General features: G+C 38.7%; 1 protein-coding gene across 1 annotated transcript in view; it reads left to right on the plus strand.

The window, feature by feature from the left end:
• The window catches only part of LOC146001693 (sodium channel protein Nach-like), a 131662-nt gene that overhangs the window by 98574 nt on the left and 14123 nt on the right, over positions 1-18965 (plus strand). Inside the window, exon 7 of the mRNA XM_083139347.1 lies at positions 11396-11449. Coding sequence (XP_082995473.1) covers positions 11396-11449 — 54 coding nt within the window. The remainder of the gene's footprint in view (positions 1-11395; positions 11450-18965) is intronic.

Consider the following 18965-nt stretch of genomic DNA (forward strand, 5'->3'; position numbering starts at 1 on the left):
GGTTTTAAGTACTTGCTTACTGTAATAGATACTTTCAGTAAATATGCTTGGGCTGTTACTCTGAAATCTAAAACAGGAGCTTGTGTTACTGAGGCCTTTAAGTCTATTTTCGAGCAAGGCAGAATACCCCATTATTTACAGACAGACAGGGGAAAAGAATTTTACAATTCTATGTTTACCAAATTAATGAACCAGCATAATATTCAGCATTATTACACATACAGTGATTTGAAAGCTAGTATAATTGAAAGATTCAACAGAACACTAAAAAAATCATATGTGGAAACAATTTTATCTGATCTTGTATGAAGCCTGCTGAGTTAACTAAATCTGATGAGGTACAATTAATTTCCACTGTTTACTGTCCCAAATATCAACATACAACCAAGAAACCTAAGTACAAAATAGGAGATCAAGTAAGAGTTTGTAAATTGAAACACTATTTTGAAAAGGGTTTTACTAAAAATTTGAGTACAGAGTTGTTCACTGTGGTTGAAGTCTTACCAGGGAACAGGTATACGTATATAATAAAAGACAATTGCAATGAAATATTGAAAGGAAAATTTTATGAAGAGGAACTTAGAAAAACTAAATACGCACATACATATGGACGGGTTAAACTTACAGTGGTGTAAGTCACTTTTGTAAAAAAATGACTTAGACACAGAAACCAGATCTTTATAAGTCAATCTGCTAACAGTAAACGTGAAGTAAATCAGAGATGCTTTCAACTGTCAAGAGATGACAGTATAAGTCTAGTGATAAAGGAAACAACTATTGTGTTGATCAGCAAAGTGCTGTGAGTCAGACTTATTTTTCTTTTTAAGAAACTGACTTACACCACTGTAACTTTAACCCGTCCATATCTTATTGAGAAAGTATTACGTAGAAAAAACAAAAGGTTATTAGTGAAATGGCTGGGACTTCCAGAAAAATGTTGGATTACCACAGACCAAGTAATTCTATTACAACAACATGGAATGTGGTAAGACGTTTGCCTGATTTACTAGAAAATAGAAAGAAAAATGGTGAGCTGCTCCCAGACAATCTCAGATGCCTCACTGTAGATCCATCTGGTTCTGGAAAAACTACACTACTTGTAGATAATTTTCTGCTTGCTCCCAATTGGTTAGACTGGAAGAACAGACACCTGTATATATTTTCAAAAATTTTGGAGCAACCCAAATACCAGCAGCTTATGAAACTGTATGAGGGACTGGGCATAGCTACTTTTAAATCAGAAATAAAACCACTTGACAATTGTTATGAAAACTCAGTTGTAGTCTTTGATAATGTAATTTTAGAAAATCAAAATGAAATTCGTAATTTTTTTACTCAGGGTCGTCACAGGGGAATAGACTGTTTTTATCTTGCTCAGACTTATTCTAAGATTCCGAAACAGTTACTTCGTGATAATACAAATCTAGTTTCTCTGTTTCGTCAGGACCACACTAATCTGAAACATGTATACAGGGTGACTGGTAATTAGATGTATTCCCTGAAAGGGGTTAAAGTAGAGACAATTTGCAATAAATTTGACCATATGATACCCCGTCCGAAAATTAGTAGTTTTCGAGATAATCGAGTTTCTATTGTTTTTTCTAGAAATGACAATTTTCCACATAAAAAGATGAATTGAGAAAAAACTGATAATTGTAGGGAACTTATTTAAGCGTTTTCTATAGCTAACAAACAAGTGGTTCGTTTAGAAAAAAGTTTTTTCCAAATAACAATCACATGTAAGTACCGGGTGGGTCTAAACTTACAAGTGATGATAAAAAAATGCACTCTTAGTTTACTTGGCAACGTATTAATAACAAAAATGGTATGACACGAACCGTACAAATTACTTAAATTACTTCCTTGAGTCATCAGCTATCCAACAAGGTACAAATGTTGCTAACATTTACATTTGTGTACAAGAAATAATACTTCATTCATCTTCATGTGTATGGAATCAATGAACAATACAATTAAAGAACATTACACGTCTTGCTCAAAGTGGGCACCTCCGTTACGAATGCAGGCACGTAAGTTTTTACGGGTAATTTGGTCTCTTAACTCGTGATGTGATGGTGGCCTTGACGTGTTGACCAGCTGTTAAGATCCTCTCCCTGAGCTCTTCTTGCGAGTTTACCGGTGCCTTGTCATGTGGCTCCAAATGTAAAAGTCGCAAGGCGTCAAATCGATCGGGGGATCGAGCTGGGCAGTCATCATGCTGATAAATCATGTCACGTCTTGTAGCTAGAGGCACATCCTCCAACAACATTGCCATCCCGTTCCGCAAAAAATGTTCATAAGTGATGCCATTTAAGATTTGGGGCAGGAAAAATGGCTCGATGAAATGATTGTTGATTACGCCCATCCATACTTCTGTCTGGGCGTGCGACAGTGGCTGGATGAAAAGTACCCAAAGAAATGGATTGGCCGAGGCGGACCGATTCCCTGGCCGGCTCGATCCCCCGATTTGACGCCTTGCGACTTTTACATTTGGAGCCACATGACAAGGCACCGGTAAACTTGCAAGAAGAGCTCAGGGAGAGGATCTTAACAGCTGGTCAACACGTCAAAGCCACCATCACATCACGAGTTAAGAGACCAAATTAGCCGTAAAAACCTGCGTGCCTGCATTCGTAACGGAGGTGCCCACTTTGAGCAAGACGTGTAATGTTCTTTAATTGTATTGTTCATTGATTCCATACACATGAAGATGAATGAAGTATTATTTCTTGTACACAAATGTAAATGTTAGCAACATTTGTACCTTGTTGGATAGCTGATGACTCAAGGAAGTAATTTAAGTAATTTGTACGGTTCGTGTCATACCATTTTTGTTATTAATACGTTGCCAAGTAAACTAAGAGTGCATTTTTTTATCATCACTTGTAAGTTTAGACCCACCCGGTACTTACATGTGATTGTTATTTGGAAAAAACTTTTTTCTAAACGAACCACTTGTTTGATAGCTATAAGAAAACGCTTAAATAAGTTCCCTACAATTATCAGTTTTTTCTCAATTCATCTTTTTATGTGGAAAATTGTCATTTTTAGAAAAAACAATAGAAACTCGATTATCTCGAAAACTACTAATTTTCGGACGGGGTATCATATGGTCAAATTTATTGCAAATTGTCTCTACTTTAACCCCTTTCAGGGAATACATCTAATTACCAGTCACCCTGTATATTGACTATGTAGGAGGAGATTTAAACTACACTCAATTTTCAAAATTTTGCTCTTTCTTTTGGAACAAAGATGATTTTAGATTTGCTACAATTGATATGACCCAAAAACAAACAATGGAAAATATAGAAACAAAATTAACAATTTTATAAATGTTGAGTCATTATAAGATACGTTGTGACGTTATAAATAACCCCTAAACAAAAATGACAAAACATAAAATTGAAGACAATTTGAATTTACGTGACTATCTGGCCAAAAAATTTAAAGGCTGGAAATACGAAATTACAGGATACTATGAACAATACAAACGTCAGGATCAACCAATTATTGATGCTATCAGTGGTCTTGGTAGAGAAATTAAGGGTGTTACAGAACAAAATAAGAATCTCATGAATGAGCTAGTGCCTCTTGCTGATAGAAATTATGCAGATTTTCCTCCTACTCCACTATCCAGTATTCATACTCCTCTAGTATTCCAACAACCACCTACTAAGGCCATAGGAGAATCATAAAAAAATGAGTTAGGTCCCTTGGCAAGAGGTTACCTGAGTACTACGAAATTTGACAAAGATGAAATGTTTGGATTGTATCCAACCATGGAGCCTAACGAGGGAGTAGTCTGGAAAATTGGAAAACCTAGAGTCACATTTCAAGGGATGATGTGAAAATCAATTTGGGTAGGGCAAATAGCTGGTCCAGATATCCTGGCACTGTGGGACTGTGGGAGCTCATCACTAAGAAACACCCAAAAGATTATACAGATGAAGATTACCAGAGTTACTCAGAAATTTTGATACTGTCTGATGCTCTTACCAAAACAATGATGCTAGTCAGAACAAGAGTTAAATCTAGCAGTGGGGATAAATACAAGAATCTGATTAAACCTATATGGAACCAACTCCAAACTGGTAGTGGCATTAAATAACAATACTATAACCAAAGAGTTTGTGTGGGTGTATGATGTGAGAAAACTCATAGATAGAATGTTGGTCATAGCAGGAGAAGAAAATGCTGGCAACAATAATTTCCATAATGAAGAAATAGGTATTGTAGATATGATTAGTGCTAAACTAGCCTATTTTATTGTAAATGACAGTACACGCATAGGATACTTCATTAAAATTATTAATACTCTCCCTCCTAAATTCTGGAAGGGTCAGGGTTTAGTTACTGACATTATTAACAAACTTCCTTTCGAAATGCACTTACCTGGTTACCAATACTGTGGTCCAGGGACTAAACTAGAACAACGACTGGAGAAAGGATACAGAGGAATTAATCCTTTGGTTACAGCTTGTAAAGACCATGACATTGCCTACAATACACATACTAATCTTAGTGCTCGTCATGAGGCTGATCAAAAATTGAAGCAAGCAGCATTTGGAAGACTAATCAGCAAAGATTCTTCATTAGGTGAAAAAATAGCGGCATTAGGTACAACCATTGTAATGAATACAAAACAAAAATTAGGGTGGGGACTATAATCCTATATATATATATTGTAATGATACGATCATTACTGGATCCTTTTTTATGTTATAAATTGTGTATGCCTATGTCTATGTCCTGTACGTTTGAGTTCTTGGCCGTTGGGGAGCGGTAAATTTCCAGTAACGGTTTAGGTCATTAGCGGGGCCTATAAAAGGAAGGGAAGGCAGCAGTCGGCCTCAGATGTTTTGGTGCGATACGGCGAGGTAAAGATGTGTCTCTTCTCTATGGGGCGAAACGAGGACTTTTCTTGATAATATGAATAGGCGGATACTTTAACTTTCTCTCTTTCTTTTAGTACACACACTTCCTGTTTTCACATTATTCCAATAGTTTATTTCATGTGGGAAACCGGGTACACAACACACATACCTTCAGCCACCTTTTTTGGTACTGAGGGATATATTTTTTTTTTACTCGTGGAGCCAGTGCCTACGCGAGTCTACACACTCTCTTCGGGAAGGGGGGACAGGGTACACCGGAATGTAATGTTGTGAATAACTGCCAAGAATTAACTTCTGTAAATATAATATGAATATCCCTATATATATCTAAAAGGAAATGGGCGTTAAGTTGTAATTCGAAGAGGTACGTGTCTATTGCCTAAACTAGCATCCACAGAACTTCAGGTACTGCAAGTTTTGAACCTCGGGACAAGGATTCAAAAATGTATGGTAGTGTATATTGTGTATGTTGCTGAGAATCAGCTTAAAAGCACAAAATATACCGTTACAATATATACCGCGTGAACACCTAAAAGTACCACCTGAAATAGCGAAGAAACTAGAAATAGTAGCGATGTGAGGTTTGCGGGAAACAATAATATCAAATGGGGCTCGTAAATCGGAGGTATGGGGTGGGTCGAAAAATATCGACAAATGGGGCATCTGGAGCAAACACAACGCCGTTAGTCTCATGCATCTACTGCACATAGGAACGAAGATATGGCCATGTTAAAATATGTAAACAAACAAACAAGTGGCCCACTTGACCGTCAGTACCACGGCATGTACAAGTATGAGATGTCGGAAGCCATTGGACAAGATGAAGACAGAACGTGTTAAAGGAAGAAAAAATACAGTAGACATCGTCAGCACCATGTATTTGACAGTGTTACAGCATAATGAAAATGACCATGACAGTATGTCGAAGAACCACTGCGTAAGAAGCGAAAACCTGTCAAAGTGTGTGTTCAAAGTGGTGGCCGTCAGCTGCGATACAGGCAACGAGGCGCCCACGCAAAGATCGTTGCACAGAATGTAGCATCTCGTAAGGAATGTCCCTACAGGCCGCAGTAATGCGGTGTTTCATATCCTCTGGAGTTGTTGTCACATCCCGGTGGACAATGTCCTTCAGCTTTCCCCACAGGAAAAAGTCTAACGGTGACAAATCTGGGGAACGAGCCGGCCATTTGACAGGCCCTCCACGTCCAATCCAAGGATTTGGAAATGTATTTTCCACACATGCTGTAGCGCGTCTTGCACTGTGAGCTGGGCACCCGTCATGTTGGTACCACATTTCCCTCCTTGTCTGAAGTGGTATGTCCTCCAATAGTACAGGCAGTTCATGTTGTAAAAACTGTATGTATCGGTCAGCATTCAGTGTCCCTTGTATAAAAAAAGGGCCAATGAGATGTTCACCCACTATACACACTCCATGGGCGCTGGCGTTCCACTTGGCGAAGCCAATGTGGATTTGTCACCGACCAATAGTGCATGTTCCTTAGGTTGACATTTCCATGATTGGTAAAAGTTGCCTCGTCAGTGAAGAGGATACGTGACAAATCGGGTGTGTCGTGTCGTAACATCCATGTGCAAAACCAAACACGGTCCACAAAATCATTCCCGTGAAGTTCCTGATGGAGGGAGATATGATATGGGTAAAACTTGTGTGTGTGCAGAATGCGCAATACACTTCGCTGACTCATCCCAGCATCCCTGGCAATTTCACGGGAGCTAACGTGCGAATTCACAGCAACAGCGGCGAGAATATTTGTTGCACCTGCCTCCCTCACCTGAAGTTGGCTTGTTCCACACACGTGCTCGTGGTGTTACACTTCCGGTGTCTCTTAATTTAATAAATATACTTACCAAACAGACGTCGAGATGGCTGTCGTCTGTCCGGATATCTCTCTGTGTACACACGGTAGGCTTCTGAGGCATTCTTTCGGCATTCCCCATAAATCAGGATCATGTCCGCTTTTTCTATGTTTGTGAACACCATAATCTTCGCTCTTACCACTAAGACTGCTTGCTATGAACTAACACGATCTCGTGGACCTGCTATCAAAACTTGCTCTGCGTAAAGGCAGTTCTGTCAGGCACCTGAGAAGTCTTACATGCCGTGGTACTGACGGTCAAGTGGGCCACTTGTTAGTTTGTTTACATATTTTCACATGGCCATATCTTCGTTCCTATGTGCAGTAGATGCACGAGACCAACGGCGTTGTGTTTCTCTGCGTGTGCTCTTTTATATTATGCATGTTATTGTATATCGTTCCATTTAAAAAAATATGACTTTGCTCCAGATGCCCCATTTGTCGATATTTTTCGACCCACCCCGTACCTCCGATTTACGAGCCCCATTTGATATTATTGTTTCCCGCAAACCTCACATCGCTACTGTTTCTGGTTTCTTCGCTATTTCAGGTGGTTCTTTTAGGTGCCTCACGCGGTATATATATATACCTATCATTATGAAACCTAAAGGTATTGTCTTCCAAGTATCATATTCAGATCTAAAATCTCTAGGATCCTTAGACAGTCTCCTCACCAAAAAGAAACAACAGGAGAAGAAAAAATCTTGTTTGAGTAAGGGTCATGGAATTAAATTAACTCTTAGTACACCTCAGTTGAAAAGATTACACAGTTCCAGAAAAGAAATCACACTGGTGGTTTCATATTCAGTATTGCAGATATTTTCGCAGCTCTAGGTGCTGTGGAAAGTCTAGCAGGGGGTAGTGCTACTATAGCAAAAACAGTTATTGACGCAAAGAAGAACAAAGCTGAACTAGAAGAGCAAAAACGTCATAATCTGCGAATGGAGAAGAAAGGCAAGTGTATTAATGCTTTGAGAAAATATAAAAAAATAGTAACACTCTCCGACTTTGATATTGAAAATTTAATTGAATTACTGGGAATCAAACACTTCAGAGGTGTTTTCATGTTCTCCAACTTTGATATTGAAATTTTAATTGAATTACTGGGAATCAAACACTTCAGAGGTGTTTTCATGTCAGATTCTCTACCTATTAAGGGACCATATAAAAAAGAGTGCGGAGTAGTCAATTTGGATAGTTTCAAAATTCAAGGGACTCACTGGATCTGTTATTACAAACAAGCTAATATTGCTTTTGTTTTTTATTCTTTTGGTGGTATTCCACCATCAGATTTAGTTAGTTATCTCAATACTCAATCTCTATTATAGTGACGAGCGTATCCAGGATTTTCAGGATGTAAATTGTGGCCACCTATGTGTTTCAATGCTGGCCTTCTTATCTCAAATAAATAAACCATCAATTGAAGATTTTCAGAAAGCATTGTGGCGTCTAAAGCATCATCTTACCTGTTCATCTTACCAGTGAGACTTCAGTATTGAAACTCAGCTTAAAAAATGATATTATCTATCCTAAATCTATAGCTCTTCGTGCTTTCTACAGTGTGTATCTTATTCACAATATCACAAAACACAATAATAGGGTTGCAGTAGGAAATGAAAAAAAATATTATTACTCCTGGTCAGTATAATCTATCAGCATTACAAGCTCATCTGCCTAGAGGTATGTTACTATCACAAAACTCTGTTACACAGAGAGTGGAATTAGTTTCTGCAACTGAAACAGTTGATCTGGGCACACTTGGTAACCTACTGGGTTTTGAGAATAACACAAAACTTGAGCCTGCCATCAAACACATAGGTGACAATATTCCTAAATTCTTGGCCATAGAGACTTTGAATATTCATTGTAATGTAGCAGAAGGAATGATTACTAATTCTGATGGCAACATAAGCAGTCACAAACAAACTGGAATCATAGCAACTTTTAAACCAAATTCTGAGTTTATGGAGCCAATTATCTACACCCCCTCCTCACCAATTTATTTTCCAGTATCCCACAATCGTATAGACCACATAGAGTTAGTAGTAACCAACGAAAAAAGAGAAGTAGTAGATTTTGCAAGTGCTTCTACAACAGCAATCATAGAAATTAATATATAAAATAACCATCAACATGGAGAATATTGAATGTTATGAATTGCAGTCTTTCCCTTCCAATCGTCGTACTTTTGCTAATCTCAATGAACCAAACCGTGAGATTGAGATAGATTTGGAAATCGGGGACAGTTTTGTACACCCTCACAGGGCTGATTTGTATATCAAATTTGAAGTAGTGAAAAATGAGAATGGTGAGACATTTCCCTCTGGTGCAAATATAAAACTAGTAGATAATTTTGTGCCACACTTGTTCTCATCAGAAACCATGGTACTGTGATGGATAGAGTAGACTATCCAGGTATAACTTCTACTGTCATAGGAACACTGACATTTTCCAAACTAGATGCAACCTATTACCAGGCAAGGGGATTTGAATCAGGAACCAAAATCCTGAGAAAAAGCCACACAGTACTGTTCCCCATGCGTCTGCTGCCAGGTTTCTACTCAGACTACAAGGACATCATATGGAAAGGTGGTTTGAGGGTCACTTTTCGCAGGGCAGCCAATTATAATGATGCTCTTATGCGTTACAGTACCTTGAATGCAGATGGTACAACACTTCCCAACACCCTACCTGAAGCAGCCAAGTGTATTATCAAGACCATGGAGCTGAGGATACCAGTAATGGAATACGAAACTAATTATGTTCTCAAATACAAAGCAAATATTCTGAAAAATCCACAAGTTCCTATTGGATTTTACACTTACCAGTGTGTCCAAAAACCAGCAAATGGTGGACATTACGAATTTGATGCCACTAATCAATTCAGTGGTATACAGTATGATATGCCAGATTTTGTAATTGTACTGTTCCAGACTGGGAGAGAGAACAGTCAAGAATAAGATTCTAGCAAATTTGATAATTGCAAGATTAAAAATATTTATCTAAAAAATGGACATAATTACATTTTCCCACGTGAAAATTATAATCTGGACATAGCACAAGATGACTATCTCAATTTATATGAAGCATATACTGATTACAAAAGAGTGACTGAGGGAAACATAGATGTATACTACGTATACTCCCAGCGAATTCAAGGTACACCGACCTATGTTCGTCATCAACACATCAAAAAGAAAACAAGTGTTAGTCAATGATAGAACAAATATCAAAATTGTATGTGAATTCTATGAACCTCTGCCTGACAACACTTTATGTAGTGTTATTCTTATTGCAGAGAAAACTTTTGTTTATGATGTAAAGAATGAGAGAGTCACAGAGCAATTTTAGTTGCTAAAAAATCTTTTTATTTACTAGACCACATACTACTGTCTGATCTGAACTTTTATCTCAATTCTAACAATACTACAGGATACATTAAAATAATATCCACTTTTCTTACTACTAAATAGTCAAAGTACATATAAAATTTATAAGTAAAGCAGGGTGTCTCAAAAATAACTAGTAATCAAGTAGTCAGTAGTTTTTCTTATATCTAAGAAACTACCTTGGCACTATTCTCCAACAAGACTAGCCACCTGCTTGGAACATAACCCCAAGAACACTCTTAACCAATCAACAGAGTGTCACACGATCCTGGGGGTAGAATATACCCAAGCCAGACATTCAAGAATGTTAATCATCATAGTACGAGGATTTAGACTTCGTAGCATGATTAGATAATTTGCTACACCTATGAATTAGCTAAATCCACCAAAAGATATGAAAATATGGCTTAATTTTAGTCCAAATAGGCTATGGTATCAAACGAGGTCGTCCGTAGAAACAATCAACTTATTCTACTCCAGTCCAGAACGATCGAGAAACGCGAACAGTTTGTGCGTGTATGTTTTGTTAAGCTGAGAGTTCACATCCCTGTCGCTAGGCAACACTCAAATCAGCCACATCATAGTGTTTTGTGCAATGTTTGGGCCCCCAATATCACCGGACCTTACACTGTGTGACTTCTTTTTGTGGGGTTTCATGAAAGACAGGGTATTCGTCTCATAGCCCTAAGGGAGCGTATCATCGCAGCCAGAGACACTATCGACAGGCCAATGTTGATGCGAGTGTGGCAAGAAGTAGACTATCGTGTCTGTGTGTGACGTGTCACCCGTGGTGCACACATTGAACATTTGTAGGTGTGGGGGGAAATAAACTGTTTGAGTTTCTCGATCGTTCTGGACTGGTTTCATTAACGGATATTCAATACTTTACTTGCAATACATTTTTGTAACCCCTCAAGTATTTATGAAGCACCCTGTTTAATGTGCGGGTTATGCCTGAAAGAACGAACAATGTTGTATTTTTCTTTAAGAAAATCAGGACCAAAGGGCAAGGGTGTAACTACCTCCAGCCTCCTTCCTTGGTACGCCACTGGGTAGCTGACGCTCAGATATTTCGATAGGAATTGGAGAGTATTTCGCCTCTCTTGACAAATTTATGACGGGAACAAAATGTGTGTTGCTCCCCTAGTCCCGGAAGTTCGAGCTTAAGCGTAGATGTCCCTAATTTTAAATGTTTACTTTGCAATAATAATAATTATATTATTTCGTGTTGCAGATCCCAGAACTCACTGTGACATGAATGGACTGGAATGCTTATCGCAAAAGAGAGGTATGAAATAAACTGCTGCATAAAAAAACTTTCATTTCATTGTAAGAACATATTTCTTAAAAAAAAAAAATCTGTTCATTAACCAGAATATTACCGAACAAAATACGAACAGTTGCGAGTGTAACTTGTTCTGTCAATAATGTTAGATACATTTCAACTGTATTTTATTGAATGTAGACTTTTGTGCCTATGCAAATATAGAACTTTTGTTATATACCTAGTCTGGCCATACATACTGTTACAAACTTTCGGTTTGGACTGTACATTTGGTAGTGAGGCTCATGAACCATGCTTGTGCTGAAGTTCACTCCTGACCATTGTGTATTCAGCTGTGAAAGAGCAAGCGTGTATCTTCTTGTGCTTAGCATGGAGTGGAGCGAATATGAAAACAGAGTAGCCGTAATTGCTCTGTATATGGTTGGGAAGTCACTCACTGAGATTTTCCAGCCCCTAAAAATCCAGAAGACCAGCAAAAGGGTTTGTGTATCAGAGAATCCAGAGATTCACTGAGACTGGTAGCATAAAAGATCGCCCAAGAGTTGGTCGACTTCACACAGCGGCGGCTGTTGAAGCAGTGGTGGCTGTTGAAGCAGAAGGTACTGAAATCGAGACGGCTCCTGCAGCGGTACGTTGCCAATGGATATTGGAGGATTCTCTTCACTGATAAGAAATTGTTCACTACTGAATAAAGTTTTATCCGCCAAAATGAAAGGGTGTATGCTTCAAACTCTCGAGAAGTTTGTGAGAGACTTCCCAAAAATCAGAGATGCCACCAGCCCTCCTCAGTCATGGTTTGGTGGGGGGTGAGCTATGAGAGTTCCACCAGGCCTCATTTTTGAGAAAAGGTTTTAAAAGCCGTGCGAAAGTGTATGTGAAAAGTGTCCTGGACCCTCTCGTGACATTGTTGAACCAAACAATGTTTCACAATCAATCCTGGATGTTCAAGAAATATTTTGCACCAGCTCATAAGGCAAGGATGACGCGACGGTGACTGGAGACCAGTGTACTCGATTTCATCTCCACTTTTGATTGGCCATCTGATAGCCATGATCTCAGTTCCTTGAACTACAAACTGTGCCCAGAGCTAGAGGAGATTGACTGCAAGAAGAGACACCCTATAATTGAAAGTTAAAAGTGCTCCTTGATAGCAGCAGGGGCGGACTTTCACATCAAGACCATCCGTGGTGCAATAGATGCCTGGCCAGGGAAACTTCGAGCCTGTGTGATTGCAAAAAGTGGGCATTTTGAAAACTGATTGGTGCTATTTGTGTGTAATATATGTAAGTGTAACATACTAAAAGAACATTTAAAAATCTGAAACCATATTAAATTTATTCACAAAATAGTGTGTAACAGTATTTATGGCTAGACTAGGTATTAAAACTTCCGAATTAATTTATAACAATTTTCTTATCATCAATATTGTTGAGTGAAATGTCACTGTACTGTATTTGCGAATAGTTTACCGTTATACTTACCGCGCGCGCGCGCGCGTATGTGTGCGTAAGTGTAAAGTTTTTGCTGGTTATTCACGTAGCCACATTGTACTATACACATGAAAGGATTCTTACGTACCTTTTGTGCCTTCAGGTGGTGGTAGAAGTATCCCCTTTTAGTATACCCGGTTTAAAGTGAGCGCACCTGTATATGAGTGATTATATTATTACGGTTTATCAATTCTAAAATAGATCTCTGATATAAATCGAAGACTTGAGAAAAGCATACTTGTCAGCAGTTCGGAAACGTTGTCAAGAAGAACAGGAAACCACAGGAGGTACATTAAGAATTCCTTTTAGACACACACACACACGTGTACATAGGATGGTCCATAAGTATGGAAACACCCCTCTAAAACAAATACGGATAAGGAATGCCCCTATGCATGATATAAGGAAGGAGGAAAACTTCTTAGAATGTGTTACGAAGTCCGTGTGTGAAGTCCGCCATCTTGCACTCAACTTCATTTTTAGAAATACGAATACGGTGGTCATGTAAAACTTCGTAGCACAACATTCCTCTAAGGACCAGGGCCAGCCAAGTGGTTTTTCATTGGGTGACGCGTGGTCAGTGCATGGAGTCGCCGCTGCTTTCTAACTTTCCAAACCCGAGCTCCCAAATAGCTCCCAAATTGTCCTCACGACATAGGCGTGCGCAGACCCTCTGGTTAGGGGAGGGGGGCAAAAGCCTTGATGAAAGTTCAGTAGGGAAAGAAAACCCCCATTTTGTCTCACAGATTAGTCAGGGACGTCGGAACTTATTTTGGAGGGGGGGCAGGTTTTCAAATCTAACAACCAGTTTTTACAATCTCATCCCCTCATGAATATATGAATATCCACAGTGGTGAAGCCTCATAAGAGATAAGAGAAGGCCCAGAGACCTCTATTACGGAATATTTTATTACTTATAATTCCATTAAACGGCGCTTAATACATGAAAACTGAAATTTTATGTCTTACGATAATTACCGCAAATTTCCAACCCTGCCTGGTACTCGATCTTCGCATGCAGTGAAGCATGATGGTATTGAGGCATTCCTTTAATGATTAGTAACATAACTGAAAACGAACTACTTTTAAAAGGGTGCGAAGTATGCAAACGTATTGAGAAAATCCATGTTCCTGAAGCTTTCTGATCGGTGTGTTAAAAAGAAATTTGCCCGTGGCCGTGTTCTCATTTACCATTTCATCATTTTATAAATGTTAGTATAATTTTAACAAAAACGTCGCATACTAAAGAAGAATTACATGAATGAAAGAGTTAAAAGGAAATAATTTTATTATAGATTGAGTTTATTTTACTTCACTTTTCTACCATTTTTGGCTGATCGCAAAGGCAGTCGATGAGATTGGGACAATATGGCATATTTTATTTGGTAAGCGCTATATTTTTCATATTTCAACATATAAAACACTTCTGATTCTAAAATGGCGTAACAAAACGATTGTTTCACCTTTTACTGATATTTTCAATCCCAGACTGCTATTCAGAGATTAAGATTAAGAAATGAAACTATCAGTAATTTTAGAGTATTTCTAGGCTAAATTTTTGCAACGAAGGCTTTCAAATATAGTGCATGGTTGGAGAGGGCCGAGGTGTCAAATATAGGGCAAGTCGCCACGCTACGCCAACAGCTTTAAAATTAGATATTTTGATCTGTAATTATCGTAGCAGATAGGTACTTGGCGTTGCGTTTCAATTAAATCAGTCTGAGCTTTACATGTCTTTTCATATCAATGGCCCCTCTTAGATGTTTCAGATTTGAGAGAAGAACCTAAGACTGAAGGCGTCCACCCCCCACTACCCCCAACCCCGAGAAGTCTAAAATATCGATCATGCCTCGACCTTGCCACCTAAAACTAACCTCCCAAACTAAAAATAAATCATCAAGCGTGAACGTAAGAATGAACGGTGTTACCTTTCTCTGAGGTCTAAAACTAAGCCATCAGCACTGAACATGACGTTTAAAATAAAACATTAAACTTTTAATAAGTCTAAATGGCCAAGAAATAAAAGTTCGCCCCCCTTCCCACCAGTGACGGCGCCAGCCGAAAATAAGCGGGGGGGCTACAGATTTCGGAGTCAAGTTCTCTGGAGGCTAACTAATATCGGCTAAAAGGTAATTACATAATACTTTACTACGGTATAATTTTACCAGTGGCATACTTTACAGTCAGATCCAAAAATAAATCACTGAGGTGTTATGTTGCATTTTGTCCCACAGGCACGAATCTTTTATGTCAAATAAAATGCAATGATTGTATTGTTTTCTTTTCCTAAGCCATTATCGAGAGAAATAGTATCACATAGCTACTATTCACATGAACAGTAAACAAAATACACCATAAAAAATACACTCATTATCAACTCGCTAGATATATGTATAAATACTACACGTAACACTATTTCTATATAAAGAATGTGAGTACTTCTTGTTCAAATAGAAAGTAACCACAGCAAGAAACTACGATATGGTACGTCTGTTTTTATGAGCAGCTACTACTCTGTTTAAATCCAAAGATTTTGCAAGCTCTTTCTCAAAGGACAGAATAGATATAGCATTCAACCTCTCATTATCATTTCGATTACGAAGGCAACACTTGATTTGCCGTAAGCAGCCATTGATGGGTGTATGCACATTTCAATAACACAAAGCTTATAAAGTTCGTAAAAGGCAATTTTAAATATTTCAACCATTCCAAGCAGCTGCTGAAGGGTCTTTATTTTGAGTTCCTTTCTGACTCAGTGTGCTATAACTCTAAACTGTTCAAATTATAACAGTAGGGAGCAGCGAAATATTGTAGCTTATCGTGCATCAGAAAAGCGGCACTAACTTAATAAAGTAGGCATCAAATAAACAAACCACCCTTGAATAGAAAGTATGTTAATGATGCCATTTTCTCTGGCATGATTAAATATCTTACTTTTTTTTGTTGAGAACTTAGGGCTAAAAATGTGGAGGATGCCGAAATGCCGTCCACATAGAAGGTGCCACTCACAAGGAACAAGACTTTTTTTTTATTTCAAATCACTTCAACTACGAGACAAATACATTGACATAAAAGCAATGAATATACAGCGTGTTTGAAAAAGAACTCCCTAGTTTTAATGTGTCCTAGAATCTGTACAAAGTGGCATACAGTATTCTAGTTTGTGGTGTTTGATTCATCAACTCTCCAAGTTTGGCACCCTTTCAGTTGGTAGGTCTGCTTGACCTTGAGACGGCACCAGTGCTGTGTTTTTTCCTTTGTTCCCTCAGTTCAGTTCCGGCGTTCGTGTAGTGCAGAGCAACTCAGCAACAATGTGTACTCCGCAACAGAAAGCGCAGTGTATTATTTGGTTTGTGAAAACTGAGTCAGTTATAACAGTGCAACGTAATTTTAGACGTCAGTATGGTGGTGAACCACCTACAGCAAAAACTATCCGTCATTGGCTAAAGTCTTTCAAGGAAACCGGTAGTGTTTTAAAAAGTAAATCACCAGGTAGACCGAGAACTTCCGAAGATGTTGTTGAACAGATCCGTGTTTCGTGTGTTTGGAGCCCGAAGAAGTCTACAATTAGGAGTGCCTAAAGGTACAGTATATGATGTTGTTCGTAAATGACTAAAGTTGCGCGCCTACAAATTGCAACTGTTACATGAAGTGAAACCTACTGATAAAATCCAAAGGTATGAGTTTGCTGTTGACTTTCTACACAGAATTGATGATGATGACAATTTTTTACCAAACATTCTCTTTTCTGACGAGGCTACATTTCATGTCAGTGGAACAGTGAATCGTCATAATTGTAGAATTTGGGGGGGGGGGGGGGCAGAGCATCCACATGAAGTTATTCAGCATCAACGGGACTCTCCCAAACTTAAGTCTGGTGCGGTTTGATGGAAGATCGTGTGGTTGGTCCTTTCATTTTTGTAGAAAAAACAATAAACGGGGACGTTTACCATGACATGTTGACAGAGTACGTCTTTCCCCAAATGGACGATATTGAGGCGGAAAAGGGGCTTGTGTTTTTCCAACAAGATGGCGCCCCACCTCATTACACTAAACAGGTGCGTGCGGTTCTTAACACTCGCTTTCCAGGAAGGTGGATAGGCAGGGCTGGCCCAATACCTTGGCCACCACGAAGCCCAGACTTAACCCCACTGGACTTTTTCTTTTGGGGCCACATAAAAAATGTTGTGTACAGACGGGATCAAATGAAATGTACTTCCCTTTTCCTACCAACTCAGAAGGGAGTTGGAAACTCTTCATTGCTTCTGTATAGATAAGAAAGTGGGGGAGGGCAGGAGGGCAGTAGCAGACAAGGCCATCACTCAAACTTGTTTCCAGCAAGCTTTCTGTTGGAGTCTTGGCAGTTTGTGGAAGGATTTTGTGTTCCTACCCCCCCCCCCCCTCTCTCTCTCTCTCTCTCTCTCTCTCTCTCTCTCTCTCACTCTGGATTGAAAAACAGGGTGCGACGATTATGCGATGAAATACGGTAATATACAACGATAAAGCTTTATTTGAAGATGGTAATAATAATAACCCGTGGCGCAATAGTCAGTGTTGCCACATGAAGGGAAATTTCCCTTTTTGAAGGGAAATTTGGAGCTAATTTTAAGGGAAAAGGGAAATTCGATTAAAAATAGCGAATTTTCAGGGAAATTTTAAGAAAGACTAAACATTAATTATATTAAACATTCTAAAAGATTCCAGTTTTGAAAATGAGAACTTATTATTTTTTTTATTTTGTCGTATACTTTGTTCTGAGAGGAAAGGTGGATGGGAGTGGGAGTCCGAGGGTATTGTTTATTTAAGCTTTCCCCGGTTCTCTGAATTTTTTCCTGAAACACTACACGTGCAAACCATAAAGTAATCTTTGTCGCAAACCTATCTTTACTTCAAATGGACACTGGGTGGGTTATTCGTCGTGTGCGAGTGTTTGGTGGAAGGCTGTGCCCGTCTTGGACGACGGGAGAACAAGGGAACCAAAGGGAACGATCTGCAACTCCAGAATATATTAGAAAACGTCGTGGAGAATTATCGGAAGATGAAAAAACACCGCGGAAACAAGTTAAAAAATTCCGAGCAGAGTGGCAAGAAGTGACCAACAATGGATTAAATTTTAATAAAAAACTTGCTGTGTTTTAGAAGTTTCCACCTAATATGTGAAATTTACCAGAATAGAACATTTGATCAGGTATGTACTAGATATCTTTTTTAATAAAACGCGTATATCGATGCGCCGAACTTAACATTTTTATGGGGAGGCAAAAATGTGATTTTCCACACAAACTCTTCATATGTGCACCTTACTAGAACAACATTTTGTGTAGAATATTTTTAATTTTCTTCTTCCTTAAATCCAAATCTCTGTTTGTTTGTTTTGCTTTTTACTGATGAAAATCTTCAGTTGCCAACTATAACATAGTTTTAGCTTTCATCTCAAAACAAAACAAAACAAAAAAAAAATAGCTTGGTTTAGAAATAAAATCTAAATCTTCCAAAAAACATTTACAAGTTATTGTTTATTGATTTGGTTTATTTTACTTCGCTTTTCTGCCACTTTTGGCTGATTGCAAAGATGGGGATGAGTATTGATATGATGAAATTTATGAATGGACACTCACAAGCAGCCATGCCCAGGCCGGGATTCGAACCCGGTACCCCTGGCATCGAAGCATTTACAAGTTAAATTGATTAACATTTTATACATACATACGAACATGGGTCAACGATAATATTTAATTATTATTATTAATAATAATAATAATAATTCTGTAGGTGAAGGGAAAAAATGGGCGAAAAAGGGAAATTTTACCCCTTGGAAAGGGAAATTGTGCTTACAGATTGTGGCAACACTGGCAATAGTCCGTGAGGGCCAGGTCCTACCCACCGACTGGCGGCCTCACTTCCACCTGCCGAGGTGGGAATTATGGGGTGACGTGTGGTCAGCAAGACAAGTCTTCAGTCGTTGTAGGTTTCCGTGACCGCGTCACGCTACTCGATTGCAGCTCCCCAATTTCCTCATGACGGTGGAT

Source organism: Lepisma saccharinum, chromosome 17, assembly GCF_977018435.1.
Source record: "Lepisma saccharinum chromosome 17, izLepSacc3.1, whole genome shotgun sequence".
NCBI classification, from domain to species: Eukaryota; Metazoa; Arthropoda; class Insecta; order Zygentoma; family Lepismatidae; genus Lepisma; species Lepisma saccharinum.